Source organism: Phacochoerus africanus, chromosome 4, assembly GCF_016906955.1.
Source record: "Phacochoerus africanus isolate WHEZ1 chromosome 4, ROS_Pafr_v1, whole genome shotgun sequence".
NCBI lineage: Eukaryota > Metazoa > Chordata > Mammalia > Artiodactyla > Suidae > Phacochoerus > Phacochoerus africanus.
The window spans coordinates 29717278-29744424 of record NC_062547.1 but is presented as its reverse complement, the minus strand read 5'-3'; the positions used below and the strand labels follow the sequence as shown (position 1 = coordinate 29744424).

Genomic DNA, 27147 nt, shown 5'->3' with positions numbered 1-27147 from the left:
CATTCTCATTCCTGAATGTAATCAAGATTCCAACAGGCAGCCAACCTAACCCCCTTGAAGAATAAAAAACACTGTCAAATTACTGTGGATCTATAGGGGAAAGTTGATTAGCTCATAATACCTGCCCAGAATTTTACAGGATGTGGAGAATATGCATTAAAATGTTGAAAAATATAAGGAACTTGTATTTCCTTTCTGGCTGTAAGTCTTCATAAAATTCATCTTTTATTTTGAACGAGAGTTTAGCAAGCTTTTTCTGTAATGAACCAGAAGTAAATACTTTCGGCTCTGTGGGCTGAGTGGCCTCTCACATTGAGTCTGTCACTGCAACACCAAAGCAGCCATAGGACTATAGGTGAAGGAATAGGGATGGCTGTGTTCTAATAAAATTTTACTTAAAACAAGGCAGTTGACTGCATCTGGCACCAGCTGTTATTCAACAATCCCTGATTTAGACAAACGTAAAGTATTAAGCAAGTAGCCAGGTGTCCTAGAGAGACTAGATCAGTCTGGTTTAATCCAGGCATCACAGCATTTTCAGTAGATGACAGAAGGACTGATCTGCTTTTAAATTTGTCCCACATTAGATTTTTTCCCCACTAGAGCTGCACTTGTAGCATATGGAAGTTCCCAGGCTAGGGGTCAAATTGGAGCTGCATCTGCCAGTTTATACCACAGCCACTGCAAACCAGCTCTGAGTCGCATCTATGACCTACCTACGCCGCAGCTTGTGGCAATGCTGGATCCTTAACCCACTGAGCGAGGCCAAGAATCAAACCCGTATCCTCAAGGATACTAGTCATGTTCTTAACCTGAGCCACAAGGGGAACTCCAAGATGTTAATTGCTAGTCAAGCTTCAGCTGGGACGAGTCAGCATATAGCTTGACGACTAGTGATAAAAGCTTAGCTAGACGTTTACTTTAGTGTGTTTTACATGCACGAATATTTTGAGAAGCAGCTCTTTTTCGGTTACAAAAGTTGAGGTATGTAGCATGTGACTAAGAGCCAAGACACCTAGGCTAAGTCTATCACAGACTCTTCTATTATGACTGGAAAGTTATTTCACATTTGTGTCACTGCCTTCTCATCCATGAAAAGGACTGCTGTGGGAATATTTCTTTGAAAAAGTTCTGAATTCTATTTAACATTAATTACAGAAAAAGCATTAGGAATTTGCTACAAGAATTTCCCTAGTGAGTTAACTATAAAAATGGGCTTGAAAGGGAGATGTGAAATTTCCATTATACCCTTAAACTGTTTGAAAACAGGACAGTTATCTTAGGACTACTTAGTATTCAACCCAGTTAGAATGGGTGTCTAACTTTGACACGCTGATGCTTCTTTTTCTTTGATTCTATGACTTAGGCAATTAGCCAAGGTCAGAACTTAGATTTTCCAGTGCCTGTCTACTGTGCTTTAGTTACCATAGTTTAAAGATTACCTACTTGTACACATCAAGCTGGAACGATTTGTTTTTGAGCTCAATTATGAAAAGGTGGAAAATGTAGATCCTGATTTTAGTTTCAACTTTGCCAAAGGGAGAGTTATGCTATCTTACTTGAGGTTTCTCGAATTTAAAAAGCAAAATAAAATGTATTGCTAAAACCTGTTAACTTGTTAAAGCTGTGTTAGTACTATAATTTTCACTAAAGAGAACATTAAAGGGAAACTAAAGAGAGAGTTGTTTAGTGTGCATCTTTTTTTGTCTGCGCCCTTGGCATTTGGAAATTCCTGGGCCCAGGGATGGAACATGTGCCACAGCAATGACAACACTGGATCCTTAATTTGCTAGGCCACCAGGGAACTCCTTAATGTGCATCTCTAAAATTTGAAATATACAGTGACTTAAAAATCTGCCACTATGCAACTGTCCTCCTAGCCTTTTTAGGTTATTACCTTTTGGCAGTTATACCTATAATTGTTTTTTAGACTCTGAACAATTTGCACTGTTTCGTACGCTAAGATAAAAAATTTAAAAATTGAAAAAAGCCAAAATCCTGTCAGTTGTAGTTACTTAGTTGCTTTATATATGACAAATGGACTCTTGGTGCCATATAATCTCTGCTTAATATTTATATCCACACTTGATATCACATTTATATCTGATCCTTTCACATACTGTGTTTTAACTGAAATACTTTAAAATAAATTCTTCCTTTGTAGCAATTTCCCCAAATAATGGAAATTATCTTAAGCACTATTAAAAACAGGACTTAATCGATTAGATTATGTGGGGCATCTTTTATTAAAAATTTAAATGCTCAAATAGGTGAACTTTTTTTTCTAGTTTAGATAAATAAATAAATGCTCAAGTGCCACTATTCCTAAATTTAGGTGACTGAAAAATAGAAGTACATAATACTCCACCTCACACTCTCCTTCCCAAAACAGGCTGGATTATATCTATTTGATTTATACACTGTGACTTTTTCCTGCTGTTTTCCATCAACTTTAATTGTGAAAAATGGTGCCATGTTGCCCTCTTGATATTATTTTGAAGATCAGTTAGGTCTTAAAGCATCCAGATGCATACAGTTCTACACATATCTGTAGAATTAGCTCACTAAGGTCTGCTCGGCAATATTTTTAATTGACTTACATGTTCTGTGGGAAAAGAAGAATCATAAAAAGTCTTTGCAATTGCATTCCTCTCTTCACTGGGCTCTCCCTTGGGATCTGGATGGATACTCGAGTTATTCAAAGTGTCAGCAACTCTGTTAATGCTGGTAGTATCTGGTTGACAAAGAGGAAATGACAACTGAATTTTTTTTTTCCAGGCATTCATTTTAGTGACTAAATTTGTTTTTCTCTGACCCTATGATTTTATATTTAAAAAGTAACAATTTCTATCTTCTCACTTTGAACACTGATTTCCACAGACTTTGCTCTTACTTTAGGCATTTCACTTCAGAAAACAATTTTTTTATCACTGTCTGAAACCTGCTGATTTCACATTAATGAATGGTATAAATATTTCCTAAAACAATATACATAAAATGTTATCCTTATTCCTCTGGTTACTGCACTGCCTACGCATGTAAATGTTTATATAGTGAACATCTTACCAATTCAGATTAAAGGGAAACGTCTAAACTAACTAAAAGACTTGTAAAATATATATTTCAAAGAAATGAGCCATAGTAAGAAGCCCAACAAAGGGCTGTCTAGTAGGGTGTTACTGGGCTTTAATAAACAGATAACAATGTTTTAGAGGAATGTCTTTGAAGGTTAAAAGATATTCAGGAGTATTTAAAAGCTGAATTTCTATAGAATTTTAGTCATTGCTCGTTCCATCCCAATTTATTTTACTGAGATTTGGATGAAAGGATTTGTGAGAAAATAGTAAACATTAGACCAGTCCCTTGACTAAGCATTTAACTAACTGCAGCATTTAACAGACGAAATTAATGGAATCTCAACTTAATACATTTTATCAGGAGAATTACAGTTTGTGAAATGAGATTTTACAGTGTTTTGATTTTCTATTTTTCCTTACATTACTTCATTCACTCTAGTAAACACAATCCACTTTTTTTGCTTTTAATTCCCAATTTTTTTTTCAATTTCCTTTTTGAAATAAGCCTGTTAAAATAAAGCTTTCCTTGTAATCTACATTTTTTAATTGGGTCTAAATGCATATTGTTAAACAGGCAAAATTCCCTTAAAATCTAAAAATGTCCCCAACAACTTTACCCCCAACAACTATTAGCAAAGTAAACATTTTTATTATGTTCATATTTCTTAAACAACAGTTAATCTTCAAGTTACGTGATAGGTAGTATATTTCTATTTTAAGATATCTTTAATATGAAAAATTTCAAATACACAAAAGTAGAAAGTATGAACCTCTATGTAATCACTCAACTTCAGTATCTCCAATATTATGTCATATGTATTTCATCCATTTACCTCTCTTTTTTAAAATTCTGGAGTATTTTTAAAGTAAAACTTGGACATTGTTATTTCATGCGGTTTTAAAGAGTAGAACAGTCTATTATCTGAAATACTTAAATATCTGAATTTATTAATAGGAACAATTATTAAGGAATTCCACTTAAAGTGTTCAAATGATGATAAATATCAATGATATGAAAGGTATTAATGTTATACCTCACTATCACTTACAAAACAAAAGAAGAAAAAGTTGGATTTGTGGTGCTAGTGCAGGGAGAGAGAAAAACAAAAATTAAGGAAAGGGAAAAAATTGGGGAAAGAGTGACAACATAGGAGAAAAAACTAAAATATGGTTCTGAGAGAAGAAAGGTTTTTTGTTTTTTTTTTTTCCTAATAAACAAAAGGAGTAAACACGCACTCTGGCAGAAAAGCCTAATCAACATCTTCACTGCGTTTGCCTAGAAGTTAAAGAGACTTGGATTAGGTAGATGTTCCCAATTTAAAATTAATGACTCAGACTTACGGTTGTTTTTGCTATTTTCAGTTCTTTGATGATGAAAAGGAATTCTTTTTTTTTTAATTTCCAAAATGCACTTTACCTCAGTACATGTTGATAATACTGGCTCAAACATAGAGGAAAAGAAGTCTACTTCCATTTTAAATAAAACATTTCCTACTTTTACGTGTATACACATATGAAGACTTTGAGGTTTAGGAAAAAAATATTAGTATATAAATTTTCATTTTAAACCATTTGGAAATTTTTTTTACCAAGAATAATAAGTAGAAATACAAAACTTAAAAGAACTTAAAATATAAACCTTATTTTCTTACCTGGTTCAATATCCTTCCTGCCATCATCCACACCAACGTTTTTACAAAGTGTCATCGAAACACTCTTTTTGTTTTCTGATGGACCTATTGGTCTCTCCTTCAGCAACAGAGGAATGCTAGATGTTAAAGTGCCCACTGTTTGACTTTCAACTTGATTTACTTTTGACCAAGGAGTAGGGTCTAAAAAATTCACGTTTACTGGAGTTTTCTCAGTTTTTTTATCTACAGTTAAGAGATCAAAGGCTGACCTTCCACCTCTGTTTACTAAATCTCCAGATGGCTTTATGTGAAATGAACAAGATTCTTCCAGCTGTCCTTCACTGTAATTTTTTTCCAAAATAATGTCATTTAATGACTCCATTTTCTCTGTATTATTTAACAATGTATGCTGTCTTTCATTAAGGGAGAAGTCATTTTTTGTAGCTTCAGGAATCTGATTTTCATCAATCTGACTCTCTTTATTGGAAAACTGTATTTCTGTGGACGTTTTCACGTGAACAGCAGTTTTCATATCTTTGGCTTGTGAAGCAGGTATAGTCTCACCAATATCCTGAAGATAGGAAACAGTCGCATAGTTTTCTATAGATCCCAAACAGTTCTTAACTTCACTGCTTTGCATATCATTCAGATTTTTCCATATAGTTCTCTTCCCAGGGCTTGAGTTGGGTTTCACCAACATAGGCATAATATTAATATTTTTATCTGCATTCTTTAAAAGTATGTTCAAATTGTTACTGAAAACATCAGAAGAAATGAGGTGGTTGACTGCTGTCTTACAGGGAATAGTCAGTTCACGTTTCTCTGAGGTATCCTCACCAACTTGCTGAAAATTTGAAGTTTCTTTAAATGGCAGTGTGCTGCATTCACTTTTTTTATTTAACAGTTCTATTCGTCTTAATTTACATTGTTTGTCATCTAACAAAATGTTGCTTGAATCCTGTAAACTGTATTTCTGACAATGAATGAGATTCTTTTTTACATATAGAGATGAATCCAAATCTACCTTAGTTTGGTGACTCTTTGTAATTTCCTTTTCTGTGGCATTTGCTTGAGTCCCTGGAAGCCATCTCAATTGTTGTTTGAGTGGTTCATCTTCAGAAACATCTTTTTTATGATTTGTCTTGCAAGCCGTCTCATGTAAAATATTGTTAAATGATGTTCTGCTGTTTTCAACCAGATACACTTCTGTATGGTGAAGATCTAATCCTTCGGTTCTTTCTAGAGGTAGCTTTTCTGTTTCTATTGACATACCTGCCACTAAAAAAGAAATATTTGGTGATTTAAATTCTGCATATCCATTATCTTTTTCCAAGTCCACCTTGTCTTTTATTTCTGTAGTAACCACGTTTCTAATGTCAGTAACATTCAAGGTTTGTCCTTCTTCTTCATTGCAAAAGGTTTTGTTTAGGGAGATTTCACTTTGATTTTTATCCTGAAGTACAATAGTATCAATTTCATTCTTGGAGCTTTTTTCAAAAAGCTGTAAGTCTGTTATGATAATAACACAGTAAATTTTTATGTCATACATTAAAGCCTTCTTTTATAAGACATGTTATTACCTATTTTTATAAAAACATAGCCTTAAAATGTTCACTTGTAAGCTATTACACAAACATAATAACACCACTTTTATGTAAATATGGAATTCCCTTTAATAAGCATATATTTAGCATGCTATAAAAATTTGGCTCTACTCATGTTAAATTTTTATTTCATTAACAGCAAAATTATTTTTGGTTTAAAAAGGGGAGAAGTAAGTTGAGGGTATTAGGAAATGGTTTTTATTTCTCTAGTCTGTTGCCTCCTCTTGGGCATATAATACAACTCCATATAAACACATAGCTGATTAGATTAATATTAATTTACACTAATAGGTCCTACTGTAATTTCTCTTACTACCTAGATGCAGGCATTGCTAGCTGGTTTTTTCCAAGACTGATAATCACCACTTTTTTACTTGCTACCTTGTAAATATTTTAAAATTTTGGAATTCTTTTGGGCAAAGTGTACAGGACATTTATTTAAAACATTAATTTTATCAGTCTGGGTTTTAACCATAGATTTCAAAATGTCAGTATAGTTAAAATAATCTAGAATACAAATTTTGGGCGTGAAGGGCCTTTTTAATCCAATCATTCTCTCTACAACATCTCCACCAAGTGGTTGTTCAGCCTAGGTTTGAACACCTTCAAACTTGTCTTTAAACAACTCTTTTTCAATATGGATGAATTAGTCAATGATTTCAGTGGCTACAGAAAGGTCATTTGAACTAAGGAAAGTGCTCCAGGGTCTGGTCAACAGAAAGTTACTGGTAGCTCAGAGAATATTCTCAGCAAAGCAGTGAAGGCAAAAACCAGAATGCAAAAAGCCTATAAGTAAGTGATGAGAAGGGAAAGCAAAAATTTATTTTCCCCCCAAATATTGACCTATTAACAAATACCTAAAAAGACATATAAGTCTTTTCTTAAGATGCATACAAATGCAAAAGTGTTTCTCCAATTATAATACTAGGTTCTCAAAGCAAAGACTGTAATTGATAGTCCCCTAAAATGATCAATATAAAAATTTGAAAATAGCAATATAATCTTAGGCTACCTTCATTTATATTGATTTCTTCTATAAATGGGCCTTCTCTCTTTTCCTCCTTTTCTCTGTATTCACTGTCTAAACAATAATTCACAGTATTTTCTTCCCTTATTTCTTGCCTGGAATTATATTTCTGTACGATGGTGTCTTCTTGTTTTTCCATTGACATTTCAGTACTCACTTCTGGAAGATTCTAGTGTAAAATGGGAAAGACTGCTTTATCGTAAAAACAGATTGTTAAAAGTATAAAACATATGAACAAACTTAGCTAATAAAAGTGGAATCTGTGTTTCAATTCAACCATTCAGCAATTTCTATTTGAAAGCCAAGTGATTTTCTTTTGGCTAAAATTAAGATGCTATTCTTTGTAACAAGATCACTATAAATTCATTTTGTATAGTCTACCATATTTAAACAAAACGGAGACCCTTCAAAGTTTTCAACCATGTATTCCACATTATAAAATACTACATATTAAGAATCAAACCTTTATGAAAAGCAGGATAGCTAAGACTTCTTTACATGGCTCAGAAAAAAAGACAAGAAGAGAGACAGAGACAGACTGAGAAACAGCTGTTCACCTGACAGAAACCAGTCTTGTGACCCAATCTCAGAAGTAACAATGCATCACTTCTGCTATATTCTATTAATTAGAAGCAAGTTACTAAATACAATTCACAATCAATGGAGGGATTACAAAAGAACATGAATACCAGGATGTGGGACTCACTTGGTGCCACTCCTCACTATATATCCTCTCAAAACTGAAAACAGAGATTCAAATAGTCATATGCCAATGTCAAAACAGCACAATAGCCAAAGGGTAAAAACCCAAGCCTCCATCAGGAGATGAATGGACACAAAATGGCATATCCATACAATGGGGTATTATTCTGCCATAAAAAGGAATGAAGTTCTAATATGTGCTACAACAAGGGTGAACTTTGAAGACATTATCTAAGTGAAATAAGCCAGACAAGGAGGTCAAATATTGTACAATTCCACTTATATAACATATATAGAATAGGTAAATTCACTGAGTCGGAAAGTAGATTAGACCAATTTCTCCAATCTAGACCTGAGGAGGAAGAAAGAGGAAGTTACCGATTTGATTAATGGTTACACAGTTTCTGTTGGGATGATGAAAAAGTGTTGGAAATGGATAGTGGTGATGACTGCATAATACCATACTTGTAATTAATGTCACTAAATTGTAATTAGTTAAAATGAACTTTTTTTTTTTTTGGCTTTTTGCCTTTTCTAGGGCTGCACCCACAGCATATGGAGGTTCCCAGGCTAGGGGTCTAATTGGAGCTGTAGCTAGCCGGCCTATGCCAGAGCCACAGCAACATGGGATCTGAGCTGCATCTGCAACCTACACCACACTCATAGCAACACTAGATCCTTAATCCACTGAGGAAGGCCAGGGTTTGAACCGCAACCTCATGGTTCCTAGTCAGATTCATTAACCACTGAGCCATGACAGGAACTCCTAAAATGAACTTTAAGTATATTTTTAGGTATAACCACGTAAAAATACAAAAAATACAAAACCTTTTAAAATCACACCCAAAATATTTAAGTACCTAGGAATAAACCTTCCCAAGGAGGTGAAAGACTTATATGCTGAGAACTACAAAACCTTAATCAAGGAAATTAAAGAAGATGTTAAGAAATGGAAAGATATTCCATGCTCCTGGGTTAGAAAAATTTTACTATCATAAAAATGGCCATACTACACAAAGCAATCTACAGATATAATGCAATCCCTATCAAATTACCCATGACATTTTTCAAAGAACTAGAAACTATCCAAAGCTTTATATGGAACCACAAAAGACCCAGAATTGCCAAAGCAATCCTGAGGAACAAAAACCAAGCAGGAGGCATAACTCTCCCAGACTTCAGGCAATAATTACAAAGCCACAGTAATCAAGACAGTGTGGTACTTGTACCAGAACAGGCATATAGACCAATGCAACAGAACAGAGAACTCAGAAATAAACCCAGACACCTATGGTCAATTAATCTTCTACAAAGGAGGCAAGAATATAAAATGGGAAAGACAGTCTTTTCGGCAAGTGGGGCTGGAAACCTGGACAGCTGCATGTAAATCAATGAAACTGGAGCACACCCTCACACCATGCACAAAAATAAACTCAAAATGGCTTAAAGATTTAAACATAAGACAAGACACCATCAAACTCCTAGAAGAAAACACAGGCAAAACACTCTCTGACATCAACCTTACAAATGTTTTCTCAGGTCAGTCTCCTAAGGCAACAGAAATAAAAGCAAAAATAAACCAATGGGACCTAATTAAACCGACAAGCTTTTGTGCAGGAAAGGAAACCATAAAAAAAAAAAAAAGACAACCTATGGATAGGAGAAAATAGTTTCAAACAACACAACTGACAAGGGCTTAATCTCTAAAATATACAAACAACTTACACAACTCAACAGCAAAAAAAACCCCAACAACCCAATTGAAAAATGGGCAAAAGACCTGAATAGACATTTCTCCAAAAAAGATATACAGATGGCCAATAAGCACATGAAAAAATGCTCAAGATTACTGATTATTAGAGAAAAGCAAATCAAAACTACTATGAGGTACCACCTCACACCTGTCAGAATGGCCATCATTAATAAGTCCATAAACAAAAAATGCTGGAGAGGGTGTGGAGAAAAGCAACCCCTCCTACACTATTGTTGGGAATGTAAATTGGTACAACCACTATGGAAAACAGTATGGAGGTACCTCAGAAAACGATATATAGAACTGCCATATGACCCAGCAATCCCACTCTTGGGCATATATCCAGACAAAACTTTTCTTGAAAAAGCCACATGCACCTGTATGTTCATTGAAGCACTACTCACAACAGCCAAGACATGGAAACAACCAAAATGTCCATCGATAGATGAATGGATTAAGAAGATGTGGTATATATACACAAGGGAATACTACTTGGCCATACAAAAGAACAAAATAATGCCATTTCATCAACATGAATGGAACTAGAGACTCTCATACTAAGTGAAGTCAGTCAGAAAGAGAAAGAGAAATACCATATGACATCACTTATATCTGGAATCTAATATACGACACAAATGAACCTTTCCACAGAAAAGAAATTCAAGGACTTGGAGAAAAGACTTGTGGTTGCTGAGGGGGAGAGAGTGGGATGGACTGGGAGCTTGGGGTTAATAGATGCAAACTACTGCCTTTGGAGTGGATAGGCAATGAGATCCTGTGTGTATAACAGCACTGGGAACTGTATCTAATTGTGATGGAGCATGCTGGAGGATAATATGAGAAAAAGAATGTATATGTGTGTGTGTGTGTGTGTGTGTGTGTGTGTGTGTGACTGGGCACTTTGCTATACAGTAGAAAACTGACAGAACACTGTAAACCAACTATAATAGAAAAAACAAAACTCATTAAAAAAGAAAAAATGGCAAATTTTATGTTATGTATTTTACCACAATAAAATAAATTTCTAAATAAAAAAAACTAAAAAAAAATGTATAGGAAAACTCTGGAAGTCATATACCATAATTTTAACAATCACTATTTCTAGACGATGGGGTTATGGGTGACCTTCACTTTCTTATTTTAACATGTCTATATTGTCTACATTTTTTAAAATGAAAATATGATTATAATCTGATTAAGTTATTTTCAACTTGAAAGTGAATGCTAAACAATTTTTTATGAATGCAAGTCTATATTCATTTCTATAATCAACCAGATGTTTTAGAATTACTTGCCATTTATAACTCTAAAGCTATGTTAAGTTATGAATATTAAAATGACAATAAATATCTCCTGCCCGGACTATTACAGTGTTCTTTAAGCTGGAATCTGTGCCTTTAGTTTTGTACCACTTGTCTACCCACATCATCACCATAATGATGCTTCAAAAAAGTAATCTAATCACCTTACTCCCTTGTTTAAAAGCTTCCAAATGGTAGCGTCAAGGATAAATTTCTATAAATAGACTATACGCTCTCTACAGCCTATCTTCTATCTTTTCAACCCCTTCTCTGGCTATTTACTGCAAGCATCTTCTACTGCAGCCTTGCTAACGTATGTCTAGTTTACATGTTGAATAATGATATTTCACTTTCCTGATTCTTTGCCCATGTTACTCCATCTACTTGCAATTATCTGGAAAATTATTACTTTTAACAACTCAGCTCAAAAATCTCCTGCTGTGTGAGGTCTCCCCCTCACCACAAGTAAGGTGAGGTGCAGCCCCTCCTCATCTAAGTAAAGTTGATCTCTCCATTCTTTGCCACTACTCTGACTATTCCACTCTTTAAGCACTTTCCAGAGTATGCTACAACTACTCTTAAGTTGTTTCTTCTACTAGATTGTAAGTTTCTTGAAAAACCATCTGTCTTTTCCATTATTATATTCCTATAATCTTCTACAGTGTGTTGCACATAAGCAATACTCAATGCATGTTTGTTAAATAAGTACATAAAGAATGAATTAAATGAATAAATTAACGAGCATATATGTTAAAAATACCCACTTTATGGAAAAGACATATAATAAAAATAAAAATATTGCTTTAAAAAGGGCTAATCATAGAGTTTTTAAAGATGGTATACTTCACATTTAATGAATGATTTTTAAAATTTAGACTTCTACCTCTAACCATGCCAGAGTAACTGTTACTGGTCTTGCTTTCACACCATAAATAACAAGAAAACTGGATAAAATATATGAAAAAAAAAAAACAGCTTTCAGACAATGGACCACACACAATGAAAAACTGTGCTTTTTGAGAAAAAGGGAAAAAATGAAACAAACCCTATTATTACTCTGTCTTTTTGCCAGGAGACACTTTCTGTACCATCAACTGCAAAGCAAGATGGTCTCATTGAGATGAAAAGATAGAGTTCAGAGTTTGGGGAGGCTAAGCAATTTGTGAGGCAATGTACTGAAGACGAGGGAACCATGCATATTCAATCAGATACTAAATTTTAAGCTGGACATGAGTGGAATAAAAGCATACAAGGACTTACAAGGGATCTGTAAGGTGGACAATTTCCAGAGCACTTACAGATCTGGGAAGTCCAAGTTCCAATAAACCAGAGGGGAAGGACCTTATTAAACACCTGGGCATTCTACAGATCCGTCAGAGGATCACACCTTACTCAAAGGTATGAACTAGCCCTAGAGTAAAGGCAAGTCTAGATTTACCCTTATATTTAAAATGAAGCCTCAAAAAGAAGAAGCTTGTCTATAATTCAACTGCCTGTCAAACTTCAATACTATTGAAAGGAAAACAATGAAATACAACAATAAGCAATGTAAAATTCAAAACGTTCTAATCCAATAAAAAATTTACTAGACAGGAAGAGAAGCAAAACAATGTCACCTTTTATAAACAAGAAAAAAAAATCAGTCCCCAGAAACACACATAGAAATTAAAGAGCTGGGGTTCCCAATGTGGTGCAGCAGAAACGAATCCAAATAGGAACCGTGAGGTTGCAGGTTCGATCCCTGGCCTCATTCAGTAGGTTAGAGATCTGGCATTGCCATGGGCTGTGGTGTAGGTTGCGGATATGGCTGGGATCCTATGTTGCTGTGGCTGTGGTGTGGGCCAGCAGCTGTAGCTCGGATTTGACCTCTAGCCTGGGAACCTCCATAGGCTATGGATGCGGCCCTTAAAAGCAAGAAGAAGAAAAAAAAAAAGAAATTAAAGAACTGATAGAATCAGCAAAGCAATTTTAAAAACAGTCATTATAAATGTTCAAGAAATTAAAGGACATCGACATGAATGTAATGAAGATAAAAATTAAATATACCCCCCAAAAATCCCCTAAAGTAAATTCTAGAGACAAAATATGCAGTATGTGAAATAAAAATTTATTGGATAGGTTTAATGGCAGATTAGATGTTTTAGAATAAAAGATACATAAACTGTAGGACATAACAATATACACAACCCCAAGGAAAGCAGAGAGAAAAATAAGACTTAAAAAAAAAATACTTTGACACGTCAGTAACCTGTGGGACACTATCAAGTAGTCTAATACAAATGTAATTAAAGTCCCATAAAAAGAGAGAAGGGAAAGAGAAAAAAAAATGTTTGAAGAAATACTAATTAAAATTCTCCAAATATGATGAAAACTAAATCCAGAGATGTAAGGAATTCAATAAATTCCAAACATGATATGCAAGGAAGCCACACCAAGATAAATCATACTCAAACTGCTTACAAACAACCATAAATTGGAGTTCCTACTGTGGCGCAGTGGGTTAAGAATCTGACTACAGCAGCTCAGGTCACTGTGGGACACAAGTTTGATCCCTGGCCTGGTGCAGTGGATTGAAGTATCCAGTGTAGCCACAGCTGCAGTATAGGTCACAGCTGCAGCTTGGATTCAATGCCTGACCCTAGAGCTTCCATATGCCATGGATGTGGCCATAATAAATAAATAAATAAACAAACAAACAAATAAATGTCTTACAAGCAGTCAGAAAAAAAAGGACACTTATAAAGAGGACAGTAAATATAATAATATCTACAGACTTGTTGCCAGAAGCAATACAAGTTAGAAAACAATGGAACAGCATCTTTAAATTAATTAAAGAAAAAAACTTGTCCATTTAGAATTTTATACCCAGTGACAATATCCTTAAAAAAATTAAGGAGAAATAAACACTTTTCAGACAAACAAAAGTTGAGAGACTTCCTTACCAGCAGATGTATATAAAAAGAAATATTAAAGAAAAAATTGGGGGCTAAATGAATATGATAGGCAGAAACCTAAATTAACATAGAGGAATGAAAAGTGTCAGTAATGGTAAATGTGATTTAATATAAAAGACAGTTAAACTACTTCCTATTTTTCTTTACTAGGTAATTAACAGTTTAAAATAAAACAAATAACAATATACAGTGGAGTTCATAATATATGTAGAAAAAAATGTGTGATAAAAACAACACAAAGGATAGGAAGGAGAATGAGAATATAGTATTGTAAGCTTCTTACCTAATCAGAGAATTTCCTTTCCTATAATATTATTTGAAAGCAGACTATGATAAATTAAACTCTGGAAAAGGAGTTGGCAATATCTGGCCTACTGTCTGTTTTTTGGAAATGCGATTTTATTGGTGCACTGGCATTTATAAATGAACTTAATGCCCATTTATGAATGAACTTAATGCCAAAGAACCATACACACAAAAATGAGTAAAGTAGTAAATTTTATGTTATGTACTACTTTACCAAAATAAAAGAAACAAAAAAGTTCTCAAAGAGAAAATACTTTCTCATGCTATTGCTCAATATAAATAAGAAAACACAAATATTCTATTAAAAAGTAACAAGATGAAAAAAGTATGTAATGCAAACACTAATCATAAAAGATGGAGTAGTTGTATTAATATCAGGCAAAATAAATAAAATTCAGGACAAGAAATATTACTAGGATAAGGAAGGACATTTCATAAGGATAAAAGGTCAATTAATCAGGAAGTCATAATAATTATAACTGTGTATACACCTAATGACAGGGCTTAAAAACACATGAAGCAAAAACTAACACAACTGAAAAGAGAAACATAAATTCACAATTACAATGAAAGATTTCCCACTAACTGACAGAAAATATACACAAAATATTTGTAAGGATAGATAAAACTTGAACAACGTTAGCAACCAAACTGACCTGACATTTATAAAACAGTCCAACAACCATCAGAATTCACATTCTTTTCCACAAAATATTCATCAAAATAGACAATACACTTGGCCAAAAAAAGTCTTAATATCTTTAAAAGGATAAAAGTCTTATTCAAATTTGGAATAATTAACAGAAAGATATTTGGAAAATTCTCAAAATATTTGGAAATTAAACTAAATGGTTATAGGGCAAATTCATATCTATGGGTCAAGGAAGGACTCACAAAATTTTAAAATACGTTCAATAGAATAAAAATGAGAACACTGCACATTAGAATTCATAGAATGAATCTAAAGCAGTGTTTAGAGAAAAATTTAATACCTTAAAATGCTTATATTAGAAAAGAATGAGGAGTTCCCGTCGTGGCGCAGTGGTTAACGAATCCGACTAGGAACCATGAGGTTTCGGGTTCGGTCCCTGCCCTTGCTCAGTGGGTTAACGATCCGGCGTTGCCGTGAGCTGTGGTGTAGGTTGCAGACGCGGCTCGGATCCCGAGTTGCTGTGGCTCTGGTGTAGGCTGGTGGCTACAGCTCCGATTCAACCCCTAGCCTGGGAACCCCCATATGCAGTGGGAGCAGCCCAAGAAATAGCAACAACAACAACAACAACAACAACAACAACAACAACAAAAGACAAAAGACAAGACAAAAAAAAAGAAAAGAAAAGAATGGTCAGGAGTTCCTGTTGTGGCTCAGTGGGTTAAGAACACAACATTGTCTCTGTGAGGCTGTGGGCTTGATCCCTGGCCTTGCTCAGTACGTTAAGGATCTGGTGTTGCTGTGGCTGTGGTGTAGGCCTGCAACTGTAGCTCCAATTTGACCCCTAGCCAGAGAATTTCCATATGCCACAACTGTGACTGAAGAAAGAAAGAAAGAGAGAAAGAAAGAAAGAAAGAAAGAAAAAGAAGGCCAATAACCAATGGCCAAAGTTTTCATCTTCAGTAGCTAGAAAAAATAAAGCTAATTAGATCCCAAGTAGGCAGAATGAAAGAAATTTGATCGCAAAACCAATGAAATAGTAAATAAATGAATTTGAGAGAAAAATCAATGTAGCCACAACCTGGTTCTTCGAAAAGACTATTAAAATTGCAAATTTCTAGCTAAATTGAGAGAGGTAAGGGAATGGAAAGGAAAACACAATTATTAATATCAAGAATGAAAGAGGTCGGATCCCGCGCTGCTGTGGCTCTGGGGTAGGCCGGCAGCTATAGTTCTGATTAGACTCCTATCCTGGGAACCTCCATATGCCTCAGGAATGGCTCAAGAAATGGCAAAAAAGACGGAAAAAAAAAAAGAATGAAAGAGGTGACGTCAATATAGATCCTAAAATGAATATATTAATAAGGGAATATTATGAGCAACTCTTTGCCAGTAAATTGGACAACGTAGATGAAAAGGACAAGTTCCTTGAAAGAGAAAAATTACCCAAACCAACTGTGTCTCCAAGTCCATCCCCAGGTTCAGTGATTTGCTATAAAGACTCACAGGACTCAATATGTAGTTGTAGTCCTAAGATTTATTATAGCACAAGAATATAAAGCAAAATCAGCTAAGGTAAAAGTTACAAGAGGTGAAGTCTGGAGGAAACCATGTATAAACTTCTTTCAAGAGTTCTCTCCTAGTAGAGTCACATAGGACATGCTTAATTCCTACAGCAATGAATCATGACCACATATGTGAATTTAGAGATTCAGTGCTAAAGGTTTTTTGGGGTGCTGGTCACCCTCTGCCTAGCATGTGTCAAAACTCCAGATGCCCAGAAAGAAAGCAGATGTTCCGAGGAAACCACTTAGTTTAGGCATAGTGAGCCACTCCTGTCTATTAGGAAATGGTGGGCACTCTCCCCCAGTCTAAGTTTCCAGGTATCACTCAAGAGCCAAACCTTACATTAGGTCTTTCAAAGACTTTTCACAGGCATGCTATGTAAACTACTTTCTGCATACCAATACAAGACGACACTGATAATCTGAATAACCCTATAAATAATGTAAAAATTCAGTTTGTTATTAAAAATATTCCCACAAAGAAAAAGCCTAGACAGCTTCTCCAATGAATTGTATCTAATATTTAGTAAAGGTAAATAATAGCAGTTCTACACAGTACTTTTTCAGGAGGAGGGAACACATTCCAGCTCAATTTATATGACCAGTATTACTTTGATAGAAAAACCGGACCAAAAGAGTGCAAAGAAAAAACAAGCAAAACTTACAGAGCTTTATTCCTCATTAATTCAAAACCCTTAACACAGCATTAGCAAATCATATCTAACTGTGTATAAAAAGAACAATACATATCCCAGGAATGCAAGGTAAATTTGGAAATCAATCAATATAATTAATTGGCTAACGTCGACACATTAACAGAATAAAGAAAAAATAGGATCTTCTCAATAGATACAGAAAAGGCATGATAAAAAGTCACTCATGAGAAAAACTCAGCAAACTAGGAATAGAAGGAAATTCCTCAACCTGATAAAGAGTGTATACCCCCCCAAAAAAACCTATGGCTTAGCTAAATATTCTCCTTTTAAGATGAGAAACATATCAAGCATGTCCACTCTCGCAACTTTTATTTAACACTGTACTAAAGGATCCTAGTTAATGCAATAACTTGAGGAAAAAATAAAATGCATACAGAGCAGAAAAAGAAGTAAAATTCTTCTGCCTTAAATTCACAGATGACATAACTAGGTACATAGAAAATTCTAAAGTTCAACAACCAAAAATTGCTATAATAATAAGTTAATTAAAAAGGTAAAACAATATAAGGTCAATGTACAAAAATCAATTTTACTTTTATATACTAGTAAGAAACAATTAGAAAATTAATTTTTAGAATACTATTTATAGTAAGACCCCAAAACAGGAAATATTCAGGGATAAATTTAACATAATATTTATTTTCAAACAGAAAGAGACTCACATACAAAGAATACAAACTGATGGTTACCAAAGGGTAAAGGGGTTGGAGAGAGGGATAAATTAGAGGAGCCTGGGATTAGCATATATACACTACTGTATATAAAATAGATAACAAGAACCTACTGCATAGCACAGGGAACTATACTCAATATTTTATAATAACCTGTAAGGGAAAATATTCTGAAAAAAAATACACACACACACATACATATATAACTCAATCACTGTGCTGTACATCCTGAAACTAACACGATAGTGTAAATCAACCATACTTCAATTAAAATTTTTTAATTTAAAAAATAATAAATACATAAAAATAAAAAATATTTGCAAGACCTATGCAAGGAAAACTACAAAATATTTCTGAGATATTAAATAATATTTAAATAAACATCAAGATATACTATGTTCATAAAAAGATATCAATTCTTTGCAAATTAATCTATACATCCAACACAATCCAAATCTCACACTCTTTTAAAAAAGAAACTGACAAGCTGATTCTAAAAGTTAAATGGAGGGAGTTCCTGCTGTGACACAGCAGATTAAGGATTTGGCATCATCTCTGCAGTGGCATGGGTTCAATCCCTGGCCTGGTGCAGTGAGTTAAGTATCCAGGATTGCTGCAGCTGTGGCGTAGGTCAAAGCTGTAGCTCAGATTTTACCCCTGGCTCAGGAACTTCTATATGCCATGGGGGTGGCCCAAAAAGACAAAAAAAAAAAAAAAATTATATGGAAAAGCAAAGGAGAATAGCCAAAACAATTTAGCTACTTAGAACAGCTGAAACAATTTTGAAAAAGAACAACAAAACGGAAGGATTTATACATTTTAAGACTTCTTATAAATCCAGACTAATAGAGAAAGTATTGTATTGGCTTAAAAATAGACATATAATCAAAGGAATATAACAGAGGGTGCAGAAATAGACCCATTTATATTTATTTGGTCAATTGATTTTCAAGGAAAGTACCAAGGTACAGTGGGAGAAAAAATTGTCTATTCCACAAATATATATGCTGGAACTGAAAATTCATGTAAAAAAAATGACCCTTTTTCATTATGTCATACCGTACATAAAAATCAACTTAAAAAGTATTACAGGCTATACGCTTATACTCATTTTTTAAAAGGAGAGAAACTAAAAATATAAAGCATGGCAAAAATCATCAGTGATGGTAGTTTCAATTTCTTTAAGAGCTTATACCCCCAATACACTTCAATTTTACCTGAAACTTCTTGTCTTCCTCAAACTTTTTCTGATCGCGTAATTTGTTGTAATGTTCTTGTAACTTAGTATGAGTTTCTTTAAGTGATGATAACTCATTTCTAATCTCATTAACTTCTCCATTAAGTTCTTCAACCTAATATAAAGTGAACACACATATAAATTTGTTTTGTATGAAAATGCTTCATTAACACAAATTTTGGGAAACAGTAAAAAATAAAAACATTCCCAAAGTAATTACAGTATTAAGAACTATGATTTATTGAGTTGTACTGAATACTTAATAAACATCATTTGATACTCATAAAAATCTCATGAGGGTTTTTTGTTGTTGTTGTTTTGTTTTTTGTCTTTTTAGGGCCACACCCATGGCAATATGGAGGTTCCCAGGCTAGGGGTCAAATGAGAGTTGCAGCTGCCAGCCTAAGCCACAGCCACAGCAACACCAGATCCAAGCCACATCTGCGACCTACATCACAGCTCACAGCAACGCCAGATCCTTAACCCACCGAGCAAAGCCAAGGATCAAACCTGTGTCCTCACAGATGCTAATCAGATTCATTTCCAGTGAGACATGATGGGAACTCCCCATGAGGTATTTTTAATCTCCAATTTACAGGCTCACAGACCTAATGTAACTTGCCCAAGGTCAGGCAGGTGTAAAGTGGTAATCAGAATTCAAATCCAAAACTAAATCTAGGGGTTTACCTCTTATTACAAACAAAAAAATTAATTTATTTTTAATAAAAATTTCTATAAAAGTTACAACTTCATTGCTTTCTTAATGTTTTCTTTTTGGCTCAACTAAGATACACAGATTTTAACTCAGCTAGACGACGAGTACTAGTACAACAGAAACTGACCCTTCAGCCTAATACATCCATAAACTGGGCTTGTACTGGCTATAAAATTTCATAATCTTTTTCTTGAGGGTGTTCTCCTTCATAGAAACCTCAAATGTGAGACAAAGGAAATTGCACTGAAGAGAATCTTTTATTTTGTCATAAAAGATTATAAAAGTTTCTCTTAGACAATTTTAAGCTGACAAAAATTCCACAAATGCATGTAATATTCTTTAGAGACGCTAACAGATACGAGCTGACCTAATACTTTCCCTTCATCTTACTTACTTTTAACCATTTTTAAATCTACCTCTGCAAGGTTCTCCTTTCCCAAGGCTCAACTCTCCATGTGTTCTCTGCCTCATCCCTCCTACCTCCCTTAGTGCCTAGCTCCAGCAATGATCTCCTCTCTCCTGGCCTAATCTCAACCTTTTCCTGCTCTACCAGCATGTTCCGAGCCCACAAATGTGCTGTCGTACATTCCTAATTCTTTTTTTCTCCTTGACCAAATTATTCTACCTCCCCTGTGTCTTAAAGTCTACTCTTGCTACTTTCAAATTCTAACCTCCTAACAGTCCTTAACATCTAGACTTCTGCCCTTACTGTTCTATGATTTTTTTTCTCAGCTATCACCTGCAAAAAAAGCAAAAGGACTTTTTCCAAGTTTTGTACCAGTCAACACCCCTGGAGCATGACTGTGTTGACTATCTGTTCTTGAAACAGCCTCTTTTCTTTCATTTCAAGGTAGTACTCTCTCCTTATCCTCCTACCTTCCTCTCTGTTCTTATCAGGCTCCCTCTCCCCTCCTGCCCCAATACGCACAAAACTAACCACTCACAAAATACTGACATTCCCCAAGGCTTTTTCTTCTTTAGTCTTCTCTTCAAGTCCTCCATTCCTTCCATAGATGACCTTATTATACCTTTAAATTTCAGCTTTATGTTAATAAGTCTTAAATATGTATCTCATCTCCCAAATTCTCTCCTAAGATTAGATTCCCAAATGCATGATATATATTTCAAGTCAGATGTCCTGCAGTCATTATAAATCCAACAGTTCCCAAATAAAACTAATTTTCATCCACCAAATCTGCTTCTCCCTTCAGTCCTTACTGTCAGTTAGTGACATTATTACTCTGCCCATTGTAATAATCCCAGAATCACAGTTGACTTCTTTCCCCTCTAAAACTCGTTACATATCACGAATCCTGCTAATTCTACTTCTAAAATGCTTCCAGCATCTATCCCTCTTCTTTGTTATCACTACCACTGCCCTAATTCATACCCTCATAGACTTGTGGTTAATTATGTGCAACATTCTGCTTACTGATCTCCCTCCATAACGCCATCCTCCATACTGATGCTAGAGTGATTTTTCCAAAGTGAAATCTGACTATGTCACTTTTCTGCTTTAAAATTCTCAGTCGCTTCCCATTCCCTATACAATTCAACTTCCTTAGTAAAGAACTCTTCAGAAGGTGACCTCAACCTAACTTCTAATGTTACATTCTAGATTAGATTATTCATCACCCTTGAGAATGCAGTTCCATGACTCCACTATTCTTCCCTTTTTTAAATGGAATGCCAACAGAGTAGAATGGGAAGTGAGGAAACCAGCACCTTCTGTCTGGTAAAAGTGCTAAACTGTAGCGTCATCTCTTCTCTAAAACTTTCCTCAACCTAGTTAAACAACATGACTTATTTTGTGCTTTCATAATAATTTGTTAATGGTAATGTTACTACTACTAAAAACCACTCTACAAAGGAGTTCTCTTGCGGTACAGTGGGTTAAGGATCTGGTGTTGTCACTGTAGCGGGTTGGGTTGTGGCTGTGGTGTGGGTTTGATCCGTGGCCAAGGAACTTCTGCATGCTGCATGCATGGCAAACAACAAACAGACAAACAATCAAATAAACAAACCACTCTACAATATTGTGATTAACTTAATAATTACCTATTTAAGAGAGTGAGCTCTTTAACCATCTTTGTATTTTAGGCATCTTTGACATGACACTTCAATGAATTTTAAATAAACTATCTAATAATATTCCCTGTTTTATTTGTACGTATTTTCTTTCACTGGTTAGTTAGTTTTTTAATTTATTATTTTTCTTTTTCAGCCATTCCAGGGCATATGGAGGTCCTGGGAGAGGGATCAGATCTGAGCTGCAGTTGCAACCTACATCACAGCTGCAACAACACTGGATCCTTAATGCACTGTGCTGGGCTAGGGACTGAATCTGTGTCCCAGTGCACCAGAGACCCTGCCAATCTTGTTGTACCACAATGGGAACTCTATCACTGTTTATTTTTTTATTTTTTATTTTTGGCTGTGGCCATTACATGTGAAAGTTCCTGGGCCAGGGATAGAACTTCTGTCACAGCAGTGACTCAAGCTGCTGCAGTGACAATGCTAGATCCTTAACCTGTTGCACCACAAGAGAATTCCCTCACTGTTTATTTTTCTAACTGGAGTTTATATGATTTCATCTTATTTCTGTCAGTATATTCTAACGTCTTTTAAAAATCATCTCAATCCAATCTCACTAGCAATACTGTGATTGTCTTTCACTCAAGGATGGTGAAAAACTCAGAATAGAAATACAGTTAAAGAGTAGATCTGACCCCCCATCCAAGAAAACACTTATAGAGCCAAAGCAGCTTAAAAAAAAATGTAACTATGGGAGTTTCCTTGTGGTACAGTAGATTAAGGATCCATCATTGTCACTGCAGCAGCTCAGGCCACTGCTCTGTTACAGGTTTCATCCCTTGCTGGAGAACTTCCACATGTCTCAGGTGCGGCCAAAAAAATATATACACTTTGTTTAGCACTAAAACATCAAGAAGTGAAATGACTGGAGATGCTAAAAATCCCAAGACAAACCCAATTTTATCCAGATTATAGACTGAGGTCCCAACTAGTGAAGGTGAATGTTTATTTTTCTTAATTTGATTGATTTTTTTTTCCCCTTGGGGGAAGGACATGGTTGAGATCTCATTAGGAAAAATAAATGTTTAGTTTGCTTAGTTCAACTATTTTTTTTGCATCGTTGGCATGTTTAAGTTTATATTCTCTTTTCACTTGATAGTCTTCCTTACCCTGAAAGTACTATTTCCACGGTTTTTTAAACATTAGGGATGAGAAGGAAGTATTGGGATGCAAGCTGGATTAGCCGAAGCTAAAATAATATTATTATGCTTGTTGCTTAATGATGAACTTTACTTATATAGAGGTCATTAAGCATTTTATAGTATTATGATACAATTAATTACAAAATATTTTTCAAAATTAGGTAAATCTTATCAAATTCATCAGTGAAGATCTCTACAAAATGCAAAAAGAACATGTTAGTTGTAAATGGATCAAAAAAATCAAGACTGACATATAAAAATTTATATCAAACAAAAACAGGTGCAGAATGGTATGTAGATATATGTTAGTATAAAATACATCAGTATTGTATTAATTATGTAGCATAATTGTATAATAGTTTAAAATATAATCTTACTTTCCCAAAATATAGCTTTCATAAATTGATAAGCTGTGACTTTCTATTTTGTTAATTCTTTTAAAAGAACTCAAGGCAATACATACAGATAATAGAATAATCAATTTTGTGGTTCACCAGTCTTTTAAGTGAACCTTATATTTCACAACTTTAATTTATATCACTTCATACTTTTATTATCTACTTCACTGAAATTAAAATTTAGCATAAAATAAACAGATGTGCTTTAAGGAAATAGCCATGTTTACAACATAAAACTCTCATGATAAAATGTTAAACTACAGAACTCAACTACTGTATACATGTTCTAAACACGGCTTTAATACAACTCAACAAAACTACTGAGGAAAGCTAAAGAGATCAGCTAATGATAATACCTATATAACTTTTTATTTTAATCATTTACTAAAACACTATCAATGGTTTTGTGAAAAGGGAAATTAATTTTTATTCATCACATAGGAAAAATCACACATATATATCTAAATATGTACATGTATATGTGAGGTTTTTCATGTATGAAAGCATTACAGAAAATTTTATTAAATTTAGCTTTATAAACATTCACTTCTTGGAAAAATAAGAGCAAAAAAAAAATATGTCTGACTTTATCCCTGTCTTATTTTTGCAATATTTTCTTAGCATTGTTATTTTAAATATCTGTAACTACTTAAAATATTTTACTATTTTACTATTTAATAAACCTACATGCTTTTTCCAAGTTCCTAGTGCTTTCTCATGCTCATTTTGAAGATTAAGGAACTTTTCTTCATTTTCTTTTACCTTCTCCCTTTGCAGCTCATTATCTCTTTCAAGGGTCTGCAATAAAATTAATTATCCAAAAAATAATCAATACCACATTAATGAATTTTGATGTGTTTTATGTTGCTTGGACCTTTGCTTCTAACATGCTGAAAGTGCCATACAGATCAGTGATAATGTGCTATCTCAACAATAATTTTCATAAATTAACAGAAAGGTGCTTATAGTTTAGTTAACAGGAAATAGGGGGAGGTTATGAAAAAGAAATGGCTATAAAAGGGTATAAAAACATTGCCATTATTCAGTTTCACTGCATAAGTTTTAATGTACTGAAAAAGTAATATAAAGTACAGCACTGAAAAATATGAAATGTAGCATAATCCAGCCTAAACCTACTAAAAATTTTAACTACCACAGAACATTTTTTCCACATCCATTTATTTCAGAAATTAACTGGCTAGAAAATCCTTAAAATATAATTTTAATTTTTAATTTCAAATTAACACTTTTAATAGAACTTTAATATTTATTGTATTAACTTATTACTTCATAAATTACCATATTATATAGCCACCAGACTCTCTTCTCCCCTTCCCCCAAAACTTTTATGGGGTAAAAATACTACTATTTTCTAAGACAAGGATTTAAAAGCTATTAAATTAGTATCACCACTATTACTAGGTTTCTTCAGTGTCTGCTGATAATCCAAGTAAATTTCTGTAAAAAGACAAATAGTAAGAACTCTACCTACATATCTAATACATTTGGAATTTTTATATTAATTTATTTATAATTAATAAAGCTAAATACATTCAGGGTAAACATTCAAGCCACACAAAGGATACAGAAAGAAAAGGTAAAGTTTTTCTCTACTGGTTTTCCAGCTCTCCTCCCCAGAGGTATAACTATTCTAATAGTTTCTTGTGTATCCTTCTAGAAATTGTCTATAAGCACACAAGTACATAAAATGTATCTTTTTAAATAGAGATAAAATCATATCACACATACCATACTGTCTCACAATCTGCTTTTCTAAATATATGAATGTCTTGCTTAATTTCCATATCATTATATACATCTGCTCATTTTAAAGGTTTCATAGTATTCCATCTATTTAAAGGGTTCTCAATTACTATACAAAATATCAGTATGCAAAGATAAAATTATGCAAAATTATGGAAACATCTAATAAAAAGCATTTTACAATTTTAACCTGAAGATTCTGCTCCAGCTCATAAAGAACTTTGCACTTTGACAGCACTCAATGAATACCTATTTTAACTGCTTCTACTTTAGGATAATATAAATATTTTTGTAGAAGTCATGATTTTGCCTGAATCTTTAGGTACATATTATAATAATAGGGAAGTTTCTGAATATTTACAATGGTATGTATATAATAGACGCTTAGTACTTTAACAGCCTAACAGATACTTTACAGTATTTATTTATATTGATAACACTGTATTTTAGAAGATGGATAATCAAGGTTAAGAGGAGATATGGGAGACTATACCACAGACTCTTTCCTAGTAATAATAAATGACCAAGAACATTACGTTCCCAAAGAGTACATTATAGATATATCAATCATTTCCTGTCCCTACTCTCATTTCCCCATTTAAAAGACACTGCCTACAACAGGGAACCTCTCAGTTTCCATGTTTTGGAGACGTTCATCCTTCCCTTCAATTTGGACCTACTGAGCTTTCATTCTGCTACACTGACCAGATTATCTCTGAGAATTTCCTTCTCTCTTCTTTGGTGGTCTCCTAATTCCTAGAGCTGATAATTTTTCTCTCGGTTTATTCCCTTGTCTTGGAAAAGCAACCTTTCTATTACTTCTTTTTTTTTTGTCTTTTGTCTTTTTGTTGTTGTTGTTGTTGCTATTTCTTGGGCTGCTCCCTCGGCATATGGAGGTTCCCAGGCTAGGGGTTGAATCGGAGCTGTAGCCACCGGCCCACGCCAGAGCCACAGCAACGCTGGATCCGAGCCGCGTCTGCAACCTACACCACAGCTCATGGCAACGCCGGATCGTTAATCCACTGAGCAAGGGCAGGGACCGAACCCGCAACCTTATGGTTCCTAGTCGGATTCGTTAACCACTTCGCCACGACGACGGGAACTCCTCTATTACTTCTTGATAAAGGAGACAGAGGTGGTACACTTTTTGAGACCCTGCATGTCTGAAAATATGTTTATTCTACCAACCCTTCACTCATTTGACTAAATACTGTACAATTCTGCTTTGGAAAGCAATTTCTCCTTAACCTCTAAAGGCATGGTTCTACTATCTCCTACTTTCCCAGGGATGCCAATCAGAAGTCTGAAGCCATTACCTTGCCATTCTCATTCTGAATCCTGTATGTACCCTACTTTTTTCCTCACAGCAATTTTATAATCTTCTCAACTGTAGTATGAAATTACATAATAATATGCATTGGTGTTAAGCAAAACAAATTCAGATCCTCCAGTTCTGGGTTACTTTCTTGAATTACTTCCTTGGTCATTTGCTCTCCTTCCATTTTCTATTCTCTCTGAAACTCACCTGACCTCTAGGACTGAGCCCTTAATTTTCCTTCTTTCCTGTTTTCCATCTTCATGTCTTTTGTTTACTTTCTTTTTTTTTCTTTCTTTTTTTTTTTTTTTGTCTTTTTGCCATTTCTTGGGCCGCTCCTGCGGCATATGGAGATTCCCCGGCTAGGGGTGTAATTGGAGCTGTAGCTGCCAGCCTACACCAGAGCCACAGCAACGCAGGATCCGAGCCGCATCTGTGACCTACACCACAGCTCACGGCAACGCCGGATCCTTCACCCACTGAGCAAGGCCAAGGATCGAACCCACAACCTCATGGCTCCTAGTCG

The 27147-nt window shown here is 34.5% G+C and overlaps 1 protein-coding gene across 1 annotated transcript in view; it reads right to left on the bottom strand.

The window, feature by feature from the left end:
- Positions 1–27147, bottom strand: part of CCDC73 (coiled-coil domain containing 73) — a 122564-nt gene that overhangs the window by 3337 nt on the left and 92080 nt on the right. Inside the window, 5 exon segments of the mRNA XM_047776052.1 lie at positions 2601–2734; positions 4730–6217; positions 7325–7508; positions 19174–19308; positions 24230–24340. Of these exon segments, the coding sequence (XP_047632008.1) occupies positions 2601–2734; positions 4730–6217; positions 7325–7508; positions 19174–19308; positions 24230–24340 (2052 nt within the window).